At 40.8% G+C, this 25,658-nt stretch overlaps 1 protein-coding gene across 7 annotated transcripts in view; it reads right to left on the bottom strand.

Annotated features, from left to right (window-relative positions):
* The window catches only part of PEAK1 (pseudopodium enriched atypical kinase 1), a 328,690-nt gene that overhangs the window by 47,527 nt on the left and 255,505 nt on the right, over positions 1 to 25,658 (bottom strand). For 5 of the 7 annotated variants that reach the window (XM_042235200.1, XM_042235201.1, XM_027957162.2 and 2 more), the window contains one exon: positions 21,440 to 24,696. In XM_042235200.1, coding sequence (XP_042091134.1) covers positions 21,440 to 24,582 — 3,143 coding nt within the window. In that variant the 5' untranslated portion in view covers positions 24,583 to 24,696. Of the gene's footprint in view, positions 1 to 1,854; positions 24,697 to 25,658 lie in introns of all 7 variants that reach the window. The other 2 variants (XR_009597237.1, XR_009597236.1) reach the window with 2 other exon arrangements.

The following is a 25,658-nucleotide window of genomic DNA, read 5'->3' on the forward strand; positions in this document are numbered from 1 at the left end:
TGCATCAACCTTTGCCTGTATGCATGCAGCAGGCAAGGCAAATGGAAAAGAAAGGTCTGTACTCGAGCTAATCTTATCTACTAACATGAATCTGAAGCGTGCCACTGGCCACATACCAGAGGATGGTCATCCATAATGCTTTTTGTTTCTCCAATCTTGTTTCTCTGCTGCTTGCTCATTCGCTTATAGCTAGCTCTTCTAGTCTTCCCCACATCCTAGCCTATCTGAACTGTCAACTCTGTTGCTATAAAGTACAAGGGGGTGGAATGGTTATTAAATGCTGGTGGAGAAAACTGCCCTAGTTAGAAAATCTCAATGGGGTGGTCAATGAAACAAATTCAAAATCAGGCACATTTAATAGTTTCTGGTTCTACTAAAAGTATTCCTAGACTGTCACATACTCCCCAGCTTTTCTTCCTGTTTTTTCTTTTTAATAGGCAAAGAGAAAGAAGGAAAGGACACATCTTATACATTGTTATATGTTATTTCTGGAATTTCAAATGGCAGTGAGTCATGGTGACATTTACAAGTTTCTTTAAAAGAGGTACTTGGTTTGATCATGTGTCATCAGAACATATATCACCTGTGGACTTGACGGAGCAGATCTGAAGGAAGAGCACTTTCTTATCAATCTTTCATTATGGAAATTACGCATGTGCAAGAAAATAAGCCTTTAAGTCTACGTGATACAGTGTGTGTTGGTTGCTCAGTCATGGCTGATTCTTCGCAGCCTCATGGACTGCAGCTCGCCATGCTCCTCTGTTCAGCGATCTTCCTGGCAAGAATTCTGGAGTGGGTTGCCATTTCCTTTTCCAGGGAAGTCTGCTGGATATACAACTTCAAAAGTACTCTTCCAAAGCTGGCAGACACAGAGGTCTCTCTGTCTTGTGAGTAAGCAATGAGTGGGAGGTACCACTATGGGATCTGGCTCCTGGGGATGGGGTGAGGTGGGAAGGCTTTGGTTCACTAGCAGTCAACAGGAGGGTTCATGTAAAGAGGAGCTCAAATGGTAAAGCATGCTGCCTCTTATTAACCTACTGGGCTGCTGTAGGTTATCAACCCAAAACAAAGCCAGTATGGAGCATAATATTGAGAGTCATAAAATCAAGATGGCAAGGGGGCTCTACTTCCATACATTAGTGAAGAAAAGCAAAGAGACACTTCTGAGTCACTCTCAGATGTCACTTGGTGGTGGTGGTTTAGTTGCTAAGTCGTGTCCAACTCTTGTGACCCCATGGACTGTATAGCCTGTGAGGCTCATCTATCCATGGGATTCTCCAGGAAAGAAAACTGGAGTGGGTTGCCATTTCCTTCTCCAGATGTCACTTAGTATCAAGATTGTAGGTCAATGAGTAGTTATCAATGCACTTCAGGAGGGGGAAAATGATCTTCTCTGGGCAACAGTTAATATAAGCCTTTTTTAATTTCAAAGCAATAAAATGATTAAAATATATCATCCCCCTTTGACAGGAAAAACATTAAACCTCCAGACACTCTCTTCTTACTCTAGAGTCAACTTGAGAGCTTACTAGAAAGGTGTTTTTAGGTTCCTAATCTCTGCAGCCTTGCTCTTGCCCTTTTTCTTTCTTTCCCCAATCTCTCTTTTCCATTTGTCAAGAATGACTGGTGAAGTCCAGTTAAAAAGTCATGACTCCACCCTTGCTTGTCTATTTTCCTCCTGGGGAATGGGCTATTTCTATTAAGCCTATTGTAAAAACTACAAAAGTTACTGCTATTAAACCATGAGGAATTCCCTGGGCCTGTTTCCACATACATGAAACATGGCCCTGTACTCAAAAAGGGTTCTCAAAACACAATACAGATGCTAAAAGGCAAGAAATATTAAAGACTCACCCACTGTACTCACTCATACAACTCCCCATTAAAGGAAATTCTACAGGGCCTTCTTCAGTCTGTTAATCATGTTCTGAAGCTCTGATGAACCATAGCTCCCACTGAGTTCTGGAGGACTACAAGTTGGGCAAGATATAAGAGGCTCGAATTCTGCACCTTAATATAATCCATTGCACTTTGACCTTTACCTTAGGGGTTTGGTCTGGGAAATGAGCCAAATTACCTTCGGGAAGCTAAGCAAAGTGAACGCTAGTTTTATTAACTCTTTGAGAACCTGAGCAGCACAACCTATATTCTACACAAAGGTCAGTTTTCACAAGCACATTTTAAATAAGTGCACTGGTATATTAAATCACCAATTAAATCAACTGTCAACTATAAAGAATTGTGCAAGGAGCGGGTGAAAGTTAAAGCACATAGATTTACAAATGGATGCTAAGACATTTAATCTACATCTACAGTGACAGCAGTGTCTAAGAGGAAGAATTTTAAAAATGCATCAATGATATGTCATATCTTGATGCTTGAGGAAAATGGTAAAAGAGAGAAAAAAAGGGAAAGGGAGAGTTTTGAGAGTTCAAGCTTAGATGTGATAACATGCTGTGACTAAAAAATGAAAAAGAGTCAAGAACAGCATCAGAGGAGGTGATTCAGTCACTATGTGCGTGCACGTGTGCTAAGTCACTTCATTCGTGTTCGGCTCTTTATGACTCTAGGGACTGTAGCCGGCCAGGCTCCTCTATCCATGGGATTTTCCAGGCAAGAATCCTGGAGTCAGTCACTATGTATAAATGGACAAATTGTTCAGCAAGAAAAAAGGAAGTAAAATTTTATACTTAATTTATCTTAGGCATATTAATGTTATAAGGGAATATAATTTTTGACCATTGATTTTTTTAAATGTTTCATATTTAGATATAAAATCAGGAAACCCTTGAAAATAGTAATATGATGCTTTCCAAATACAGGTTTTTTTCTCCTAACAAAGTGGTTCACCACTGACATTTCACTGGGAAATGTTCAGTGTAATGGAGAAAATACCAGAACAGGAATCAGAGAACCCAGGTTCTGTTTCCCTATTATTTTGATCTTCTGTGTAAACTAGATGATAACATCAGGAGAGAGATAAAGAAAAAATGAAAATTTCCCCCATTTCATCCATGAGATGGATGGTAAAAAAATTCTTTAAAATGAAATTACAAGACATCTACTAGGATTTCTAATAGAGTATATCTTAGTATGTCTTGAAAGTAGCAAATAATGATGAAGGTAACTAGTTTTCAGGATAAGTACAAGTTGATAATCATTATTATAAAACAGAAATATTAACTGATCAATCACTCACAGAGAGGAAGTTAAGGCTCTTCTATTCTTGCTATTTAAATTCTTGTTGAAAATCCCTAGTTTTCTAATGCAATAGAGGGTGTCTGCAATAACTGTGGTGTTGACATCTAGATCCTTGATCACCAGGGTGGGTCAAACCCTGACTGCCTGCTCTTTTACTGGACCCTCAGCATTTGTTTCGCTTTCAGGATGGAAGATAACACACATTTCCTTGTACCTCAAACTCTGACCAACTTTTCAATAATGACTAGCTTTCAATTGAGATTTGGTAATGTCTGTATATAGTCACTTTGTTTATTTACCTTATATGCAGAATACATCATGCGAAATGTTGGGCTGGATGACTCACAAGCTGGAATCAAGATTGCCAAAAGAAATATCAACAACCTCAGATATGCAGATGATACCACTCTCATGGCAGAAAGTAAAGAGGAACTAAAGAGTCTCTTGATAAGGGTGAAAGATGAGAGTGAAAAAACTGGCTTAAAATTAAACATGCTGACTAAGATCATGGCATCCAGTCCCAATATTTCATTGCAAATAGATGGGGGAAAAGTAGAAGCAGTGACAGATTTTATTTTCTTGGGCTCCAAAATTACTGCAGCCATGAAATTAAAAGATGCTTGCTCCTTGGAAGAAAAGCTATGACAAGCCTAGGTAGCGTATTAAAAAGCAGAGACATCACTTTGCCGACAAAGGTCCATCTAGTCAAAGCTATGGTTTTTCCAGTAGTCATGTATAAATGTGAGAGTTGGACCATAAAGAAGACTGAATCAGGGCTGAAGAATTGATGCTTCTGAATTGAGGTGCTGGAGAAAACTCCTGAGAGTGCCTTGGACAGCAAGGAGATCAAACCAAGTCCATCCTAAAGGAAATCAACCCTGAATATTCATTGCAAGGACTGATGCTGAAGCTGTAGCTCCAACACTTTGGCCACCTGATGTGAAGAACTGACTCATTGGAAAAGACTCTGATGCTGGGAAAGATTGAAGACAAAAGGAGAAGAGAGTAGCAGAGGATGAGATGGTTAGATAGCATCACTGACTCAATGGACATGAATCTGAGCAAACTCCGGGAGATAGTGAAGCACAGGGAAGCCTGGTGTGCTGCAGTCCATGGGGTTGTAGAGTCTGACAGGACTGAGCTCCTGAACAGCAATAACAATGTCTGACCTGACACTTAGAAAAATCATGTTGCAATCTCCACAAAGACACATCTCATTTTCTGAAAGTGGAGGATGAACTTAAAGTGTTCAAAGGAAATGGTAACATTGTTACAGATTTGTCTGTAATACAAATGAATCCCTTGGTAAGGGATTCATCAGTCTGCAATATTCATACATAATTCAAAGCTGCAGAAGCAATCTCCTGCGGGAAGCTCACTTGGCTTACCCAGGTGGTAGGATTAATCATTACACCATCAGATGAAATAATCCTTATTTTTTTTTTTTCCCGGCAAGTTTGTTCAAGACACATTTTTGTAGAAATTCTGTTAATGTCTGAATATACTTTTTAAAAAGGCAAATCAAATGGCACATTAGAACAGATTAAAGGCCTTTATGTATCCAAGTATTTCCACAATTTCAGTTCAACTTTATCTTCAAATTCAACCGCCTTCATTCAGCTTCAGAAGGGACAGTAAATGAAATCAGACTTCTGTAGAGACCATCTGCCTTTTGGGGCAAATGGTATCCTCGATTCCCATTTGCCAGCTTTCTTCAGTAGCTGTATCTGTCTTTTGTTGCCCAAGACACCCAATAAGGAAATGTGTGATTTTTACAACCTCTTTTTACCCCTAAAAATCAAATCAAAGCACATCAGAAACAGCATTTCGTAGTTTTATTACTGGTTTCCAAAGCTGCTTATTTCTGGAGTTGCTGGGGATGATGGATCTTTGCAGAAATGGGATGTGAATCGACATGAGGAGGAAAGCTCAAAGTTATTGAATCCCATACTCTTTATCTATTGAAAGAGGTGGGGGGAACTCCATTTCTTCCTGTCTTTCTGCCTCTAGGACCCCCCACCAATATGACATTTCTCAATCTTATCTTAGTTTTCAGGTCATCAACTTGATTTTGCTACACTTCCCAATTACTGGCATTCTCAGGTAGAAAATTGTTGTATCCACTGATCACTATCTTAGTGTCTCCAATTTTCCACTAAGCCTTCTGTAGTCTTTAACTGAAAAACTTCAAACTTCTTATCTTGAACTGAGATTAACCTTTAACTGAGATCTGATGAATTCTTGCTAATATGTCCAACCTAGTCTGGTCAGACGAAGGTAACTCCTCCTGGTGTGAATAAAGTGGCTAGGTCTTGGGATGGGGAAGATTGGCCATGTGCAAGGTCTTAAATAGACTCTAATTTCCAGACACTGCACAGTTTCACCTTTTTTTTTCTTTAACAAATGTGAATAGCAAATTAAAAGTGTCTTCAAGGCACCAGACTGTAAGACAGCAAAGTAGATAAGAACACAGGCCACAGTACATCACTGTCACCTTCATAATAGTAAGAAAAATTACAGTTTTAAAATCCTATGAAATACAAAGTCAGAATGGCACCTGTACAAATTAACAGAAAAGATAAATTAATCTCGGAAAAGCACAATTAAATAGGGCTGCCTTTCTCAATAACCAGCCTAAGCTGGTGGCTCAGAGGTTAAAGCGTCTGCCCGCAATTCAAGAGACCTGGGTTTGATCCCTAGGTTGGGAAGATCCCCTGGAGAAGGATATGGCAAACCACTCCAGTACTCTTGCCTGGAGAATCCCATGGACAGAGAAGCCTGGTAGGCTACAGTCCACGGGGTCACAAAGAGTCAGACATGACTGAGCGACTTCACTTCACTTCACTTCTCAATCACAGAGGTGTGGTAGGAGCTTTGCAGCATCACCATTTGGCCTTAGCTCACTTCTAAAGAAGGGGATTGGATATTGATGTTTGTTTCCTGGGGAGGCAAGGTGTTAGAAGAAAATATCCATAGGCCCCTCAACAAGACTAACCTAAGGAGGATATGGAACAATCATCTCTGGGTCTTGGACTTTTCCCACATGCCCAGAAGCACTGGAGAAGCAAGTCACTGTACGTTTTCCCAATTTCCTCTTATCTCCCTCAACTGCCCATTTGCCCTTTGAGTCAGAGGAGTGAGATGATTATGTACCCTACACTCTCCAGAACACAGCTGGCTCACTAGCAGGATGGATGTCAGGAGGGAAAGGGAACCAGCACTTCTCAGGCCCTACTCCAATGCTACCCAGTACAAGCTGCACACTTTTCGGTTTAACTCACAGGAACACCTCAAGAGGTAAAGGTGATTATTTCTCACTTTACACATGGGGAAACTGAGACTGAAAAAAGTGAAATGAACTGTCTTAGGGTAGGCTAGCGCGTCGGACATGACTTAGTGACTTAACAACACCACCAAAATGGTTACGTGTGCACTCAGGTGAGAAAGCCAGGATCTGAATTCAACACTACGCAACTCTAACGTGTTCTTGCTGCCACACTGGTACTATTAGGTAAGCCTGGTGCACTGTGAAGATTCAACAATAAATGCTTGATTATGGAGGGATGAAAGGGTTTTGAAGAGAAAGAAGCTATCATTGAAATGTAGGGTGTTAATGATTACAGCTGCGTTCTTTTGAAACATTCTAAACAAAGTTATTATTTATATGGCTAAAAGATTTTTAAAAATGGGAGCTGTTCTAGTGTGTGAAAGACTGTGTTTATAGATATTTGGCTTCCTAACATTAACCCCTACCACTAACGCCTACACCTGCTGACTGCTAGATACTGCGGGCTTAAAATATGTATCTCCTACAGTAATCCTGAGTAAGAGTTGTTATCCCATAACAGTGAATGATAAGAGCAGCCAAAACTTACATGGTACTTACTATGTCCCTATTCTAAGCCATGTTTCTCAAAGTGGCACTGTTGATATTCTGTCCAAGTAGTTCTTGGTAGTGGAGGGCTGTCCTGTGCATAGTAGGGTCACACTAACATCTCTTACCCTCTCTCTAACCCATAGGTACTGGAGTCACTCTCTGCTTCCCCAGTTGTGACAACCAAATAGTCTCCACATATTGCCAAATGTATTCCGGGGATATAAAAATCCCTTCCCTTGCCCTCCTTTCTAACACTTAACATCAGTCCTTTTAAGTCATATAGGTGATTATTTCTGTTTTACAAATGAAGAAATATTAAGCCAAGAGTGATTTAGTTATCTGCCTCAGGTAACACAGCTAGCACCTGGTGGAGCTGAGGTTCAAACCTGACATTTCAGCTCTAGTCTGTGCTCTAAACAAATTCTGCCTCTCAGTTTATGGGTGAGGAAGCTAAGAAGCAGAGCTCAAGTAACTTGTCCCAGATCCAGATGACAGAGCTAATAAGTGCTGAACAATGGAAGTGAAAATCGCTCAGTCGTGTCTGACTCTTGACTTCATGGATTGTAGCCTGCCAGGCTCCTCTGTCCATGGGGATTCTCCAGGCAAGAATACTGGGTTGCCCTTTCCTTCTCCAGGGGATCTTCGTGACCCAGGGATGGAACCCACATCTCCAGTGGGTTCTTTACCACTGAGCCACCAGGGAATAAGTGGTGAAAGCAGGATTCAAATCCAGGTCTGAATAACTTCAAAGCCTATGTTCTAACATACTATGCCAATTGTTATTAACATGGCTAAGAATTGCTTGTTAAAGATGCAGATTTCCGGCCCCCCACCATGAGGGGCTGATTTTACAGCTCTGGGGTTTGACCCAGAAATCTACATTTATACAAACACCCCACATGATTCTGAGCAGTTGATCCTACGGCCACAATTTAAGAAGCTGTTTTTCACTGCCTCCCTCTCTGCAGAGAGGAGCAGGAAATTAAGTATAAAAGGAGTAAAATGTAAGAAGTGAGGAGGAAAATTTTTAGTAAAGGAGCACCATTGCTCAGAAGTGATATGGCTGAACAGGGGAAATAAAATAATTTAAGTAGTCACAGGTGAGAGATTCATAACAGGCTATTACAAAAGGGAGGGAGTGCTTTGGGACCAATCCTTATCTTTTGAGGTTTATTCTTAGAGTGCAATTATACAAACTTGCAACATGTTAGGAAATGAGGATACAGCCTAGTATGACATTTCTGATTTTTATTAGAAGGCCTGGTTGGCTGAAGACCACTCTGAACACAGGAAATGGCACCTGTGACACCAGCAGTAAGTCAAGTCTCCCAACATGTAGCACTATCTCAGTTCTTCACATTAACAGAGGTCAAAAAAAAAAAAAACCCAACAAAAAACAACAACCTAGAGGTCAGAGGTGAACACAAAAGCCAGGCACCTTTGGCTGAAAAAGCTGCTCCAAGACAGACCACAGCACCTGTACTTTCTACTCACCCTGCAGGGGACTCTTCTTAAAATCTCTCTTTCATTCTGCTATTCCTCTGTTCTACATCAGCCATAGGTCCTGTGGTCAGGTGTTGAGGTCAGGTCCAGACCACCTGTAGGACTTCAAAGCCCTTCACTATGAGGTTGCAACATATGTTTTCATCTTTCTTTCAAACTTTCTGAGACCCAATCCTTCAACTTCAGACAATGCATTGACATCGTACATTGGATACACCATATTCTTTATCTCTGTGTACCTGCTTTCCCCTCTTAGAGCTGCCTCCCTTCTTCTTTCCATCTATTCCAAACTCAGCCAGTAATTGAGACTATTCAAATCTCAATTACCCATGATGTCTTATTGTCCATGAGGACACTTCCTTCCCTGAACACCCATGGCAGATGTTATAAACTGTTTGTATCTCCTCCAAATTCATATGTGGAAACCCTAAACCTTGGGGTGGCTGCAGTTGGAGATGAGGGCCACTAAGGAAATAATTAATATTAAATGAGGTCGTAAGGATAGGGCACCCTAACCCTGTTAGAGAGGATTTGTGTCCTTTTAAGAAGAGGCACCAGAGAGTTTGGTTTCTCTCTCTGTACCTATTAAGGAGGAAAGGGAGGACACAGTGAGAAAGTAGTCATCAAGTCAGAAAGAGAGCCCCTACCAGAAACCAAATCGGCTGGAACCTTAATCTCGGACTTCTGGCCTCCAGAACTGTGAGAAAACAAATCTTTGCTGTTTAAGTCAACTGTCTAGGGGGATGTTGTTATGGAGCCCAAGCTAAGGCAGCAAGGACTGAGGAGCCCAGAAAGCACTCAGTAAATGGGTGCTGAATAAACCCAATCAGGAGGGGTCTGGGCAGCAGGGCACCAGAGAATGGCACCAGGATCTGCGTCCACACGGCTCCCAGCAAAATTTCTGCTGGTATCACTATGGAGGACGGGACTAGGACAGGTTCCAATGAGGAGCATCCAAAGGGAGGGGGTTCCTCTCCACAGTTTGGAAGGCAGAGGAACAGGGTATCTTCCCTGGTGAAGAATGGAGCTTCTCCATGCACCAGCAGCACGAAAAGGCCAGTGGCTGATTCCTGATGCTGTTTCCCTCCATGATAACTAGGAGTTGCTGTGGGGAGCTGATCAGCATGCTCCACTCTCATCACTTTGCTTTTTTTCAGGCAAGTCCTTCATCCTGCTACTAACAAATCACCATTATAAAGGCACCATATGAGGATAAACTGCTTGTCCTGAAATTAAACCTTTAAATATCACCTGATGACTCTAATCAATACTCGACTGCAGTTATATTAAGTAATCACTGACTGAAAACTGGCCTAGAGGTCTGAATAAAGGCCAAGAAATTAGAAACTCAGGTTTAATTTCAGCCCTGCCACCAGTGCTAGTCTGTCCCTGTCTCCCATTATTCATCTATAAAATGGGTGTAGTGACATTTACAGGAGCGTATATGAACTAGGAAATTCACAGGAAGTGCTCTGAAGAGCGTGAGCAGCTGTGCCAATGTTGAGTCCGTCAAGACTGCTTGAAGTCAGTGCACCAGCACACCTCACTGTGGCCCTTAGTGGTCACAGCTTGCCTTCTTGCACTCAGGCTGACTTTATAAAGGACATGATAGACTCCAGCAGACTCAATAATCACCCAAGGAGTGCAGCAAAAGGTACTCAGAGGCCAAAAATCTCTGAAGTCAGAGTCTGGCTCTGCCACCTACTTGCAGAGTGGTCCTGGGACTATCAATGAGCCTCTCTGTTTTCAGTTTCCAATAAAATAGGAAGAATGCACTATCAGAGATACTGGCACAACTGAGATAACATGAATGAAAATTGAGAATTATATAATAAGATACTGATATTTGACTTCAGAATCATTAGGCGAACAAGGAAACAAAGCTGACCTGACAAACAGGGGAGTTTTCAGTTTGAGTCTTCACTTTGGACTACGTTCATTATGAGACTTAAAACAAGTCAATTTAATCCTCTGGATTTTTAATCACCTCCCCAAAGGGAAAGGAACATAAAGCTCTCTGAAGACCACCCCACAACCATCCTGTATCATTCTTTGATTACAATAAAATGAGATATTCATCCATTTTCTCTAAAAGAGGATTATTGAAAAATTCAATAGTAAGGACTTATGAACTCATCTAAACTTCAGGAACAATAGGTCAGCAAATGCAGATATGATGTTTATAGATGCTGACAGTCCAGAAGTTTCTTTAGAGCAAAGAACATGATCAGGAGAACAAGCAATTACTTTCAGCTTCTGTCTCCAGTTCTTTTCTTTATGAGAAATAGGAACTTGGTCTTCAAGGCCAGTTTGGTCCTAAGCAGGAAAAGATGACTTTGACAAGTTCTCTTAGCAAAGAGTAGAGATAATGGAAATTAAGACATAACTGGAACACACCTGACACTAATACAATGTAAATCAACTATTCTTCAATTTTTAAAAGTGTTAAAAATTTTTTTTTAACAAAAGATTGTCCATATCAAAAGAGAGAGAGAGATAACTGGAGCATAAACATTAAAAAAAAAATTCAAGCTTCTAGCTGAATTTTCCAGAGAAGGACATCACATTGTATCATAATCTAGGAAGTATTTGAATTTCTCTGTCCATACTCCATGCGCATACACTTATGTATATTAAGAGACTCAGACCCTGGTTACTGTAGTGAGCAGCAAACATGTCTAGCATTTGGCCAGAACGGCCACCGGGCCACCAGCATGCCTGATGACTACAGACAAATCAGATATTATAGTTTAGTCCAAGGGTCAGAAAACTTTGCTATGAAAGGTCAAATAGTAAATAGTTTAGACTTTACAGTCCATGCGTACCTTTTGCAACTATTCAACCCTGCTTTTGGAAAAGGAAATGGCAACCCACTCTAGTATTCTTGCCTAGAGAATTCCATGGACAAAGAAGCCTGGCGAGCTATAGTTCATGGGGTTGCAAACAGTCGGATATGACTGAGCAACTAACACACACACACACACACAACCCTGCTATTATGGTGCAAAAGCAGCTGTAGATATGTAAAAAAATAAGTGTGGCTGTTTTTCAATCAAACGTCATTTATAGAAACAGGTAGAAGGTTGGATGTGGCCCACAGTTCATAGTTTGCCAATTCCTGATCTATACCCCTGAACCTTGGAGTGGATTAGAGGGCCTCTAAGGATTGACTTCTGCATTATCGAGGAATATAGCTGAATTCTAAGGACTCTAAGAAGGTCAAAAAGGTCCTGGAAGGGTATAAGAAGGTGTATATAGATGACTAGCATTTCTAGGAGAGCAAAGGTGTGCCAAACCTAATCTGCTTGTCCACAATGGAAGCTGCTGCAGTTTGGATAAAATCCCAGCACTATGAGGCAGAGCTGGATTCCTGAACTATTCTGGGACTCCCAGAGAAACTGGACTTACATGGTATCCAAGAGTACATGATAGGGGTGTTTGCTAACTAGGAACATGATGTTCAGGGCTGGTGGAGCTAGAAAGGTTAGTCAAAGTGTAATAGGGAAGAGTCAATTTTGACTCTTCTATGCTGGATTTGTTTATTTGACTTTAACCCTTGTTTTTTTCTTTTTTGCCACTTTTGTTATTATAATCATACATAATGGCCTGCTTCAGTGAACCCTGTCCCCTCTGTCTGACCCTTAAACTAAGGTGTCTTTTTTTAGCTTACTGAGAGATCATTTGACCCTGGCTACCTGTAAATGACTGCAAGAAACTAACACATCCCCCAGCCTAAGATTTGCCATCCTAGGAGATATCTGCAAGGATCAAATGGTCTTTTTACTTTGTTTCCTTATCTCCCCCCATCTTTGATCCATAAAAGAACCTGGTATCCAGTCCCCGACAAGATGGTTATTTTGAGACATTAGTCTTCCATCTTCTTGGTCAGCCAGCTTTCCAAATAAAGTTATATTCCTTGCTTCAACACCTCGTTTCTTGGATTCATTGGCTCCACGTGCAACAAGCAGAGCAATCTTGAGTTCAGTAACAAAAGTTCAAGAGGCCATTTCAGGGGGCAAATGGTATCCTTAACTTCAGTTGAGAGTGTTATAGTTATTTTAGGCAAGTTATCATTATTTTCTCAGTCATTGATCGTTTTTCTAATTGATTAGAAATAAAAATTTTAAGCTAATTTTTGTTTCTTTCATGGGCTGAGCAGCACAGTATGGACTCTTAGCAGCACAGAATCTTAGGTCCCCAACCAGGGACTGAACCTGTGCTCTGTGCAGTAGGGGACTTTCCAGGTGGCACAGTGGTAAAGAATCTGCCTGCCAAGTAGGAGACGCAGGTTTGATCCCCGGGTCAGGCAGATCCCCTGGAGAAGGGAATGGCTACCGACTCTAGTACTCTTGCCTGGGAAATTCCATGGACAGAGGAGCTCAGTGGGCTACAGTCCATGGGGTCACAGAGATGGATGTGACTTAGCAACTAAACAACAGCAACAAACAACCCCTGCAGTGGAAGCACAGAGTCTTAACAACTGAACCACCAGGGAAGTACCTTGAGTTAAATTTTTAAAAACATGTATGTGACTGGCAATAGATACTATCTATCAATCATGGAATAAATAACAATTTCAGTCAATAATCAAGAACTTATTACCAGTTATGGAAAAGACTACTAAAAGGGGATTCCTTGGGAGGAAGTAAATTGAATCCAGAAAGGAAGAATGAAATAAAGATGGAAGAGTTTTTTAAAGTGATAAACGTGTGAATAAATCTAAAATAAAAAATGATGATGTGATGTGATTGGGAGTGACTGAGGGTGGGGGCAGTTTTTTATGATTGAGTAGCCAGTGAAGAATTTTCTGAAGGAGTGACATTTAACTTGAGAGCTAAATGACAAGGAACCAGCCATGCCAAGATCTGAAAGAAGCATACCAAACAGACTGAACAGCTGATAAAAAGGGAATTAGGCTTGGCATGTTTGAAGAACAGAAAGAAAACTCCTATTGGGAGAAGTTCATGAGCAATGTGGTGAGTAAGAGACAGGTTATACCAGTAGTTAGAGGTCAGATTATGTAGGGACTTCTTTCACTGTGTTGAAACAATGCAATTTGCATTTAAAAAAAAAATATATACTAAGGAATATTACTCAGCCATGAAAAGGAATGCATTTGAGTCAGTACTAATGAGGTGGATGAACCTAGAGACTATTATACAGAGTGAAATAAGTCAGAAAGAGAAAGATAAATATCATATATTAATGCATATACCTGGAATCTAGAAAGATGGTACTGATGAAGCTATTTGCAGGGCAGCAGTGGAGATGAATACATAGGGAACAGACTTGTGCACACAGTGGGGGAAGGAGAGGGTGGGACAACTCGAGAGAGTAGCACTGATACATATACATTGCTGCTGCCGCTAAGTCGCTTCAGTCGTGTCCAACTCTGTGCAACCCCATAGACGGCAGCCCACCAGGCTCCCCCGTCCCTGGGATTCTCCAGGCAAGAACACTGGACTGGGTTGCCATTTCCTTCTCTAATGCATGAAAATGAAAAGTGGAAGTGAAGTCGCTCAGTCGTGTCCGACTTTTAGTGACCCCATGGACTGCAGCCTACCAGGCTCCTCCGTCCATGGGATTTTCCAGGCAAGAGTACTGGAGTGGGGTGCCATTGTGAAACAGATAAACAGTGGTAATTTGCTGTGTGATGCAGGGAGCTCAAACTCTGTGCTCTGTGACAAACTAAAGGGGTGAGATAGGGTGGGAGTCAGGAGGGAGGGGACATATGTATACCTGTGACTGATTCATGTTGATATACAGAAACCAACATGATATTGTAAAGCAATTATCCTCTAATAAATACATTAAAAAAAGAAAAAGAAAAGAATACATGGCTGTTCCAGAGAAATTAGATTAAAAGGGGTGAGAGATTAGGCAGGTAGATCAATTAAGAAAACACTTTAGTAGGCCAGGTGAGGGAAATGGTGGCTTGGACAAGCATGGTAGAAGCGGAGATGGAGAGAAGTAAATAGATTTGTGATATGTTTTGGAGGTTGAGTCACAGCACTTGGTGATATTTTGGATGTAGGGGATGAGGGGAATAGAAGAATCAAAGATGACTCCTAGTTTTCTAATCTGAGCAACTAGATGGATGGTGGGACCGTTTAGCAAGGCAAGGCTTGGGGTAGAATAGATTTGTAGGGAAAAATCAAGAGTTCTGTTTTGGACACATTTCATTTGAGACGTCCAGTTGTTTAAGTGGAGATATCAAATGGATAGCTGTAGGTTGGGAAAATCCCCTGGAGAAGGGAAAGGCTACCCACTTCAGTATTCTGGCCTGGAAAATTCCATGGACTGTAATAGTGCAGGGAGTTGCAAAGAGTCAGACACCACTGAGTGACTTTCACTTTCACGTGAATCACAGGGGAAGAGACCAGAAATGGAGATATAAACGTAGGAGTCAAAAGAATATACATAATATTTAAAATCTTGATACCAGATGATGTTTAGCTAGGGGTTAGCCACTAAAAGTTTAAGGAATTCTTTTGGCACATGGTTACAAGGAGAAAAAAAAACCCTTTATCTTTTAGAAATACATATTGAAATATTTACAAATGAAATGATGCCTGATATTTACTTCAAAATAATGGGGGGAATGGGATGAGGTCTGGGTGAAACAAGATTGGCCATAAATTGGTAACTGTTGTGCGGTTTTAGGGTAAGTGGTGGTTCATTTTATGAATCTACCTTTGTATGTGTTTAGAATTTTCTTTCATAAAAAGTTTAAAATAGAATAAGGGGCATTTCCTAGTGGTTCAGGGACTCGTTAGGACTCGTGCAGTCACTGCCGAGGGCCCGGGTTAAACTTTGGTTGGGGAACTAAGATCCCACAGGTTGTGCAGTGTGGCCAAAGCAAGCAAGCAAGCAAGAAATCGAAAGGAACTATTTTATTTATGGTCTCCATTATAAGTGGTAGAAGCAGAGATGGAGAGATGTAAATAAATTTGGGATTAAAAGTGGTCCTCCATTAAAGGTGGTACTGAGGTAACTATTTCACAGTCAACATTTTAAACAAGATGTTCAGAAAGAAAGCCAGAATAACCAGAGGCACATGAGGAAGAGGGTAAGTAAGATCAATCAGGTAGGCAGAGGTCACATATATAGGGCCTTCAGTGTGGGGATATGCCTGGGCTTACATTTAAGAAAGAGCACTTGGCTATTTATTCTAAGAATAGAATGTTGGAGAAAAACATTAAGCAAAAATTATCTTAAATTCTGATATCCTAAGCATAATCTGTAAAGAAGTCAACTGATATTGCTAGGTATTGTATACTTTACAGATACCTATTTAGTCCTCGTGATGTCTCTTTAAGGTAGGTATTATCATCACTATGGTACTTGCTGGGGAACTTCAGCTCAGAGAGGTGAAGTCAAAAGTCACACAATTACAAGTGGCACAGTTCAAATTCAAATCTTTGTCTGACTTCAGTGATTCATTTTTCTCACTACACAATATTATGGACATGCTATGGATACCAAAGAGTTGCAGAGATGGTAGGTAAGCTAGTGCTTCTAAAAACCTGGTGACAGACCTGACTAACCACTAAATTAATTTCTCTTGATCCAGACTAGCTGGATAGAAATGATGACTATGGATACATTCTTGGGCCAAAATTTGACTGGTATTGCTGTCACCAACATCTTCTACTTCTGACTCACCTTTAATACTACTGCCGGAAGAGTTTTTAGATCACTCTACTTTCCCCCTTGAAAGCTGTTTCTGCTACAAAATCTATAACATAAAGGCCAAATATTTCAAAGTAGTATGCAAGGTTCTTCACAGTCTTTCTTAGCAGTTCTCAAACTTTTGGTTCTCTTAAAAGTTATTGAGAACTGTAAGGGCTCTTTGTTTATGTGGATTGCAGCTATTGACATTTATTTTATTAGAAGTTAAAACTGAAAAATTAAAAAATGATTAATTCATTTAAAAACAGTAAACCTTTAAATATTAACCCAAATAATACATTTTTTCCAAACCTCTTTAATATTATGGCTTTATAGAAGACCACTGAATTCTCACATATGCCTCTGCATTCAGTCTGTTCTGATATGTTGCTCTGGTTGAAGTACATGAAAAATATCTGGTCACATCCATGTATGTAGGTGGCAAGGGAGCATTAATAGTCCTCTAGATAATCTTGGCTATTCTTCTTTGGTACTATACCGGACCTTGGTTAAGTGATAGTTGCTTAAAAGTTACTTGCAATACGGAATCTCAAACCGTATCAATGAACTTTTTGTCCTCAGTTACATTAAATTCATTGGTTTAACTTGCAGTTTCAATAGATCTTTTACTCTTGCATAATTCTGTAACATCCTAAATGGGATCATTTGGAAGTAATTGGTTCACTGAGTTATGTGGATCTTTCAAATGTTGACACATTTCATTTTATAATTAAAAAAATCTTTTTTGCTAATGCCACCAGCAATCTCATCAGAAAAAAATGCTTAACTATTATGAGGCTGTCATGGTAGCAGATACAAGTTTTCAAAAATTCTTATTTTTGTGTGAAAGCATGAATTTTATCACGGATGAGAAACACTGTCAGTTGTTTTCCTTGAAGTAATAGGCTCACTATGCTCATTCGTAAGAAAATATCTGCCAAACACCCAATTCTGAATACCACAGCTGGTCTGCCACTTGTTCTTTTAAGATGGTCCACAAAAAAGAGGCTAGTTCAGCTTTGTAATTCAAATTTTGAAACTTCAACTATTTAGCAAGTGGTTTTCCTTGAGACAACCATACTTTGGTATGCAGCATAAGGACTTTCTGTGTACTTTTCATTTTATCACACAGAATTTTTTAACAGATACATACTCAAGGGTTGAGATTTAATACGATGTACTACCTCATCAAGGACATTCTTAAGTAAAACTGATGTTTGTTTTTCTAAAACTACTGGTGCCATATGGTGCCACGGTTTTGATTCGCACAGGTCTAAGCAGTTTTACCCATTATCATTTTTGCATCTTCAGTGCAAATGTCAACATACTGAAAAAGACAAATAATGTCTTGGTATTATTATGAAAATGGTGACTTTTTCATGGTCACTATTTGACCTTGCATGCACCACATCTGAAGAACCACTGCTTTATTCATTATTCTTTTCCAGTCACCTGTCCTGCTTCTGTTTGCCATCATCATCTCTGTGACTTTGCATATATTGTTCCTTTGCCTACAGTGTCTTCGTCAGCCAGCTGGCAAAATCTCATTTGTCATTTAATACCTGGTTTGTATTTCATTTCTGAGAAGCTGACTTCATGTCTTTTAAGCTGATTTAATCACTCTGGTTTTTGCGCTTCTGTGCCATTCTGAGCTTACATTGTTGAGCATTTATCACATTGAGGGCAGAGGGTCTAGTAATATTTTTAAGCACCTACTATGTGCCAGACCCTGTGCTAAGTCTTTTACATGTTACTATTATATCCCCAAATTAATTACAGACTGAAGGTCCAGACAGACAGCTGAAGCTGAAGTCAAACCCACTCCCACTATTTCAGCGGTATGGTAATCTTTACCCCTGTTTATCCCTATGGCACACAGACAGCACAGTTCAGATATATAACTTATGTCCCCTGAACAGTCAAATAAATGAACTTAGTAAAAAATCTCAACTCATAATGCAAGGCTCTACAAAGTCTTTCATCTTTCAGAGCCTAGGGTTTGGCCTTCGGTACAGTACTTTTTATTCTTTATGTGCCATTTAGATTTGGAATCTTCATTTACTTATAGAAAAACTTGCATTTTCATTTCTTCCAGCAATGTGTTCCCAGCCGTGGGATGGTAATTTAATGATCACATTGCCATCAAGCTGGAAACACAAATGTTGACATTTGACAGTAATGTTTTTCCTCTCAAAGTTGCTTCAAGTAAATACTAATGGTGTATCCAAGTAAATGAAATAATTACTGAAAAAGCAAATGGTGTATATTTTTCAACATGAGTATTCAAGTTTTAAACTCTCCAAAGTTTTTTTTAGAAAAAACCTGTTTAACACTCATACCTCTTTTTCTACTTAGTCTGGGACATTATGAAATGTGAAAATTCCAGTGTGCATCTAAGAAAAGCTTAATGCCTCAAAATTCCTTTATTTAAACTATAGTACATATCTTGAAAATGGGAGGAAGACCAGTGGTTCTCAAAGTATGGCCCCAGGATGAGTATCATCACCATCACTTGGGAATTTGTTAGAAGGACCCAACTCAGACCTATCAAACTCTGGGGGCCTGGGCTGACAATTTGTGTTTCAATAGTCCTCCAGTTATTGAGATGTATGGTTAAACCTGACAACCAGTGCGGTAAATGCGCTGTATCTTTTGGATAAGTGGATGCTACCTGTCCGGTCCCATCACTCCATGGGAAATAGATGGGGAAACAGTGGAGACAGTGTCAGACTTTATTTTTGGGGGCTCCAAAATCACTGCAGATGGTAACTGCAGCCATGAAATTAAAAGACGCTTACTCCTCGGAAGGAAAGTTATGACCAACCTAGATAGCATATTAAAAAGCAGAGACATTACTTTGCCGACTAAGGTCCATCTAGTCAAGGCTATGGTTTTTCCTTTGGTCATGTATGGATGTGAGAGTTGGACTGTGAAGAAGGCTGAGCGCCGAAGAATTGATGCTTTTGAAATGTGGTATTGGAGAAGACTCTTGAGAGTCTCTTGGACTGCAAGGAGATCCAACCAGTCCATTCTGAAGGAGATCAGGCCTGGGATTTCTTTGGAAGGAATGATGCTAAAGCTGAAATTCCAGTACTTTGGCCACCTTATGGGAAGAGATGACTCATTGGAAAAGACTCAGATGCTGGGAGGGATTGGGGGCAGGAGGAGAAGGGGACGACCGAGGATGAGATGGCTGGATGACATCACTGACTCGATGGACGTGAGTCTGAGTGAACTCTGGGGGTTGGTGATGGACAGGGAGGCCTGGTGTGCGGTGATTCATGGGGTCGCAAAGAGTCGGACATGACTGAGCAACTGAACTGACTGACTGACCTATAAAGAACTAATACATTGTAGAAGTTATGATTGGCCTATATGCAAGCAAACCTTTGACAACATAAGCTGTTTAGCAAGAGGTCTGCCATGCCAAGGGTCCAGGCAACCCTCACCCCCACATATGGTGGCCAGGCAGCCGAAGTAGAGAATCTCATTTCACCAAACAGAAGCCAAATTATTCCTTGACTCTGCCTTCCAGGATGTGGATAAACACACCACAACCATACTTAATGAGGAGTAAAGACATTTATTGATTTTCATGAACCATCTGCCATTCTGTCATAGGTAACTCCAGCCATGTACTGTTGAAATTGCTTCTTTTCTAAATGAAACAGCAACCTGCAATACATGTGTTTTATTACTACTGGAGTACAATATTCTATCATCTACTTTCAGCTACCAATGACAAGACTATTCTTCACAAGGATGTATTACCCTTATTCTACTTGCTTTGTTATTACATGGATTTAACGAAAATAGTAACTTCTTAGCATTTTGACAACTAGTTGCAGGCATGTATAAAAAGCTTATTTTAGCAAAGAATATATATAAAATTTCCTGGCATTTTGCTAGAAGAAATGAAGGCATTAAAGGCTGATTTTTATTTACATTTTTCTAAAGAAAAGCTGATGAGACTCTGCCCTGAACCAGAGTTTTCTGTCTTTGCTGGGAGAAAGCCAGACCTGGGAAAGAAGGCTCACTGTAAATCAAGAGGCAGGAAGACTCAGAATCAGATGAATGGAATACTCAGGGCATATCTTTGTAAGAGTAAAAAGGGCAGGGGATACAAGGAAATCATCCCATTTGTTACAAACCTGGATAGCAGTTCCTTATTCTTATTGGAAGTACATTCAGTTTGCTTAAAATACAAATGAGAAAGAAAAAAACCATACACTTCCTAAACATAAATGTTTATGTGAGTGATTATAAGTGAAAGTATAAAAATTTCGTTTGATTCTATGTACATTAACAATGCCACATTATAGGAAGAATAAAAATTGTAGAGTGAGACAGATCAGGGTTTGAATTCTGGGCTCTGACAACTGCTAGCTGAGTGAATCTGGCCAATTCTTAATTTCTCTGATTTTCAGCTTATAGGGCTATTATAAGGATTTGATATAAATATTTGGGATATGACTTATAAAGGGTAGGTGATCAACAGACAGGTATTTGGGTATTAAAGCAAACTGATGCTTAGATAACTGGTATGCGTGTGCAGTTTGCCTAGTTGGATTGAGAGTTATACCACTTGGTCTCAATCTCAAAAACTAACTTCTCTTATTTTGCCTACATGTTAAAAAACTATAAACAGCTTGCCGTTTCCCCAACCTTTCCACGACACATGAAATAGGACAGAAAGAGATAGAAGTAAAAACAACAAATATTCCCCTAAAAAATAATCCATATAGACATAACATCTTAATGAAAGCCAAAAAAAACAAATTGCTTAAAGAGTTTGATTTCACTTACAGTGAAGTAAAGAATAGTATCACCATTTATTCATTTTATCTTGTTTCTTCCTCATACTACTATAGCATTTCAAAGTAACATATTATTTACTGCTAGTAAAGTATTACAAATTTGTTTTTCTATGTTAAAATTCCTCTGCATTTACCAGAATGCAGCAGGCTACTTTAGCTAAAGATCCAGGGCCATAAAACTTGTCCAATGCAATACAATCATTTTAATAATATTCTACTCTTGGAATGCAGTTATAAAGATAGATGATGGCCACTGAGTGGTATTTACAAAACAAAAATAGCTCTCGTACAACCTTAAAGATGCAAAAAACTCAGCAACTGAAAATATGTTTTAAAAAATTCCTATATTCCACAAGTCAATTTTACATACCTGAGAATTTTCTTAGGAATCTGTGATGGAGATGAATGACTCCTTTTCTTCTTCTCTGAGTCCTGTAGTGACCCCTCCTCTGCTCCACCCTTCTCTGTGACTGCTGACTGCTCTGCCCTGGCTTTGCTCTGATCCATGCTGAGCTGGCCTTGGGCAGGGTCGCACCTGTACATGAAGACAATGGCTGGCTTCTCGTTGGGGTCTCCTTTTGCCTCTGTGAACCAGTGATGGCGCTGAACTGGAGGAGGTGGCAGCATGTGGATGACTGTGCCATCCAGGCCCACCAGTTTCCCTTTCTCCCTGTCTTTCTCTTTGTCGTCTTCCTCGTCTGTTTTCCGACGGCGGAAGAAACTTTTAAATGAGATCCAGCGTTTAGGTTTTGCATCAGCTGCCCGCCTGCTGCCTTCAGAGTGCAAAACTGATTCAGCTTCCGTTGACCTGGTCGGGCTGGTTGGCTTGGTCCAGTTGGTGAAATGCCTCTGCAAAAGGTTACTTGCATGGTAAGGGGAGGAAGTCGAGCGTGGTGGGGGAAAAGGGGCTGGTGGATCGCTTTGGGGGTTCGTCACTAATTTGGAGGGAGGGGTGGTGACTGGCTTTGTGAGTGGATCTTTCTGTGCTTTGGTGGTAGGACTTTCTGTGGTCTGAGGTGCTTCAGCCTCAGCGCTGGGCTGGGACATGAAGAGAGATTTGGGGCGCACTGGTGTACCCTTGGGTGTAGTCTTAGCAGCACCGGCATCAGGAGGAACTGCATAAAGCTCTTCCACACTGCAAGCTTTAGGGCCAGACTGGGGCATTTCTGGAGGAGACTGCGGGGGCTGGATTGAAGCCACAATCTGAGAAAGCACGGTGCTCGCTTTCTCTCGGGTGCTACTGCTACTGCCCACCACCTGAAGCTCCTGAGTGCTTTCTGTTTTGGCCACAGGTTCTTGAGTGGTTCTCTGGAGCTTTGTTGGGGAGCTGTGGTTGGAACTGTAGCTTCTCTGTGGTGAAGACTGACTTCTGTTAAGACAGCTGTTAAACTCCTGAACCTTCTGAGCCACTGAGCCCCTTTTGCGCTCTGTGCTGTTTGAAAACCCTTTAGCTTGGGGACATTCAGTGGGTTTGCCAGTAGTGTTATCAGATGCTTTGCTTTCAGTCTCTATTTCTTCGTAAGTGTGGCTTATTACACTTGTGGTTTTTTCCTTCACTGAAAGTTCTCCACTGGTTCCGAGAAAACTCTTGTAAATGGCTAGATTGTCATACGCATTTGGATTGATTACAATGGGAACTTTGATAGCATTTTTGGAACTCCGAGCATAAGTTGGCTCATCATGAATGATAATTGGAAAAGGTGGCATACCGGCATTGTTATAACTGTTAAATTTTATTTCAGACAAATTGGGTGACTTCACAGGGATGGTTTTGGAGGAAACATTTGTAGCTGTGGGTGAAGTAGGTGCTGATTTGTGACAGATTTTCCTTGGAGGGACATTCGGTCCAGTCCCACTGCTGATTAACTCAACCTTAGGTATCTTCTGTCGTGGACTGGTGCTGGAAGTCCATACTTCCTGGTAGCGGATGGCGCTGGATTTTTGGAAATGGGCACTTATGTGTCCTGATGTCAATGCAGGTGATGTCACTGGAGAGTTTGGAGTAGAAGATGAGCTTTTAGTCTTGGGACTGTTAGCATGGCCCTCAAGGTGCTCACTGGCCATGGCTGCTGACACATCCACGACAGTATACGGCTTGCACAAAGGCTGTTCCAGATTCACAACTCGGTAGGGCTTTGCTTGCTCTTCCACAGGAACAAGGTTTATGGTTACTGCTTGCCCAGCAATATCTGTAGAGGCTTTACTTTCTGGCTTCTCAGTCTGTACAGCAATCTTGCCATCCTTCTCTTCTAATCGGAGAGCAAGGACTGCTTTGTGTGTCTCTGGAACTTTTACTGAGCTTTTAGAGGCTTGTGAGGAGTCCTTCTCCTGATCATTACCAGAGAGGCTTTCAAAATTGGGCTCACTTTCCTTTACGTCCTTAGAATCTCCCGGGTTACCAGGAGCAATTCCTCCATTACAGATCTTCTGGGATAAACTGCTGGCTGTCTCAGAACGTGATTCTTCTGTTAAAGAGGAATCTGGGGATGTGGAGTCAGATGACACCATGCTCTGAGTGCTTCCTGGTCCATAGGAGACCACAGAATTCTCTTCATAACCATTCAGGATTTCATCATAACTGTCATCATAGTCTACAGCACAGATTCTTTGCAGAGATTTATTTCGCAGGGGGACGGTATTCCATTTTTTGTCCACAAAGAATCGCACAGGAGACAAAGTGTTTGCCCGAAAGTTGGCAAAGCGAGGTTGCCCTCTCATGCGAATCTCCATGGCCAGCAGTTCTTCATCACTCTCATCCCAGCTCTCATGCTCCTCCTCCATGTTACTCAAAAGCACATCTTCCTCACTCTCTTCACCACTAGAAAACTCTGGGTAACAGAATCGACCCCCTTCATTACTGATCACTTCTGTGCTCCCACTCAGAATAACATGCTTGCCCTGAGTATCCTTCATCCCGCCCATCATGCAACTTGGTGGAAGCTTTCTTTCCAGGGATCGTTTATAGCAATCATTTATTCTTCCTAAGAATGTCTCTCTGGAGTTAGTCTCATTTTCTTTTATTTGAGGGCTGGTATCCAAGCCTGCTATCTCCTTTAACACCTCAGTTAGTCCATTGTTGTTATTTGAAATCTTCTTTGCACTATCGTTATTCCCATAAGGCTTAGGGCCATGGCTAAATCCTTCAACATCATCTTCATTATTATTATTAAGTGGTTTCTGATTCAAGGCCATCCTGTTCCGGTTCCATCCCATGATGACAGGTTTATTCTCACAGTGTTCTTGTATGCTAAGCTCACCACACACACTTTGCCCATCTGCCACCATCATAGTGGGCTTCACAGCGATAGTGGGTTTTTTAGCCACAGGAGGCCGGAAGTTTCCAGTGTTCCTGATACGGTGGTTGTTACTGTGGTTGGCATTAGTTTTATTGCCATGGGTGATGGGTGCCTTCTCAGGGTCTGGGGGTAGCTGGTGTAAACTTTTAGGTTTAAAACAGTTCTTGCATTCACCAGGTTTCCAAACGTGTTCAGTAAAGGTATTACAAGCAGACATTTTTAAAAATAGAACTTCACAGACAATGCTCTCCTTTCAGTGCATGGCAAAACTTTCATCTGTTAGTTTTCACCTCTCCTGTGTTCCTTAGCAGCTCTTCTAAGTATGATCAACCTGATGGTGGAAGGGGGAGAGAAGAAGAAAATCTGAATGGAAAAGGTACTATGACATTTATTATGATGAATAACTAGAAAATATTGGCTCCAACTTTCCTTAAATCAAAAGACTGAGAAATAAACCAATTTGGGCACTTTATGAACTCTCTTTAGTTAACTAGCATTTTGAAATGCTAGTTTTTAAACCATAATTTTATGCATTCTCACTGAACCAAGTATATATAATATTTCATTTGATGTCTCTGTGACAGTGATATGTGAGCTTCCCCTCCTGGAAATGAAACCATTCTTTCTGTTATCCTCCAACCTAAAACTTCTTAGTCCATTGTGGATTCCTCTTCTTCTGCCTACCCTTTATGTTTGGATACCTCATAGACTCCTCAAACACAATGCATCCAGGACTGATCGTTTGGCCACCTATTTTCTCAACTGTTAAGATGCTTTTATACTCTAACCAGCCCTCCTCTACCCTCCAGGCCACCTTCTTCCTCTGTCTTTATCCTAATTCAGCTACTGTCACTATCATCTACCTAGATAGCTAAGCTTCAACCTTCAGATCATTCTTGACACCTCTCCCCTCACGTCTAACTACACATCCTAAATCCTTCTGTAAATTAGTCTTGCCAACTTTATCTATTACATTTCACTGGCACCCCTTCCTATTACCAGACACTGCTGGTAGTTCAGATACTCACCATCTTTTGCCTAGATTCCTGCAATAGGTTGTTAACTGATCTCCATGCCAGTAGCCTCACCCCATCCCAATCTAACCTCTCTACCTTTGTTACTCAAACTGTGGTCCTTAATACAGCAGTATCAGAATCATCTTGAAGGCTGTTAGAAATGTAGTATCTAAAGTTCAATCCCAGTCCTACTGCATCAGAATTTGCATTTAGTGAATTCTCAAGTGACTCCACCATTCTCTACTATTATCAGATTTTTTTCTATAATGCTAATATG

Source organism: Ovis aries, chromosome 18 (assembly GCF_016772045.2).
Source record: "Ovis aries strain OAR_USU_Benz2616 breed Rambouillet chromosome 18, ARS-UI_Ramb_v3.0, whole genome shotgun sequence".
NCBI lineage: Eukaryota > Metazoa > Chordata > Mammalia > Artiodactyla > Bovidae > Ovis > Ovis aries.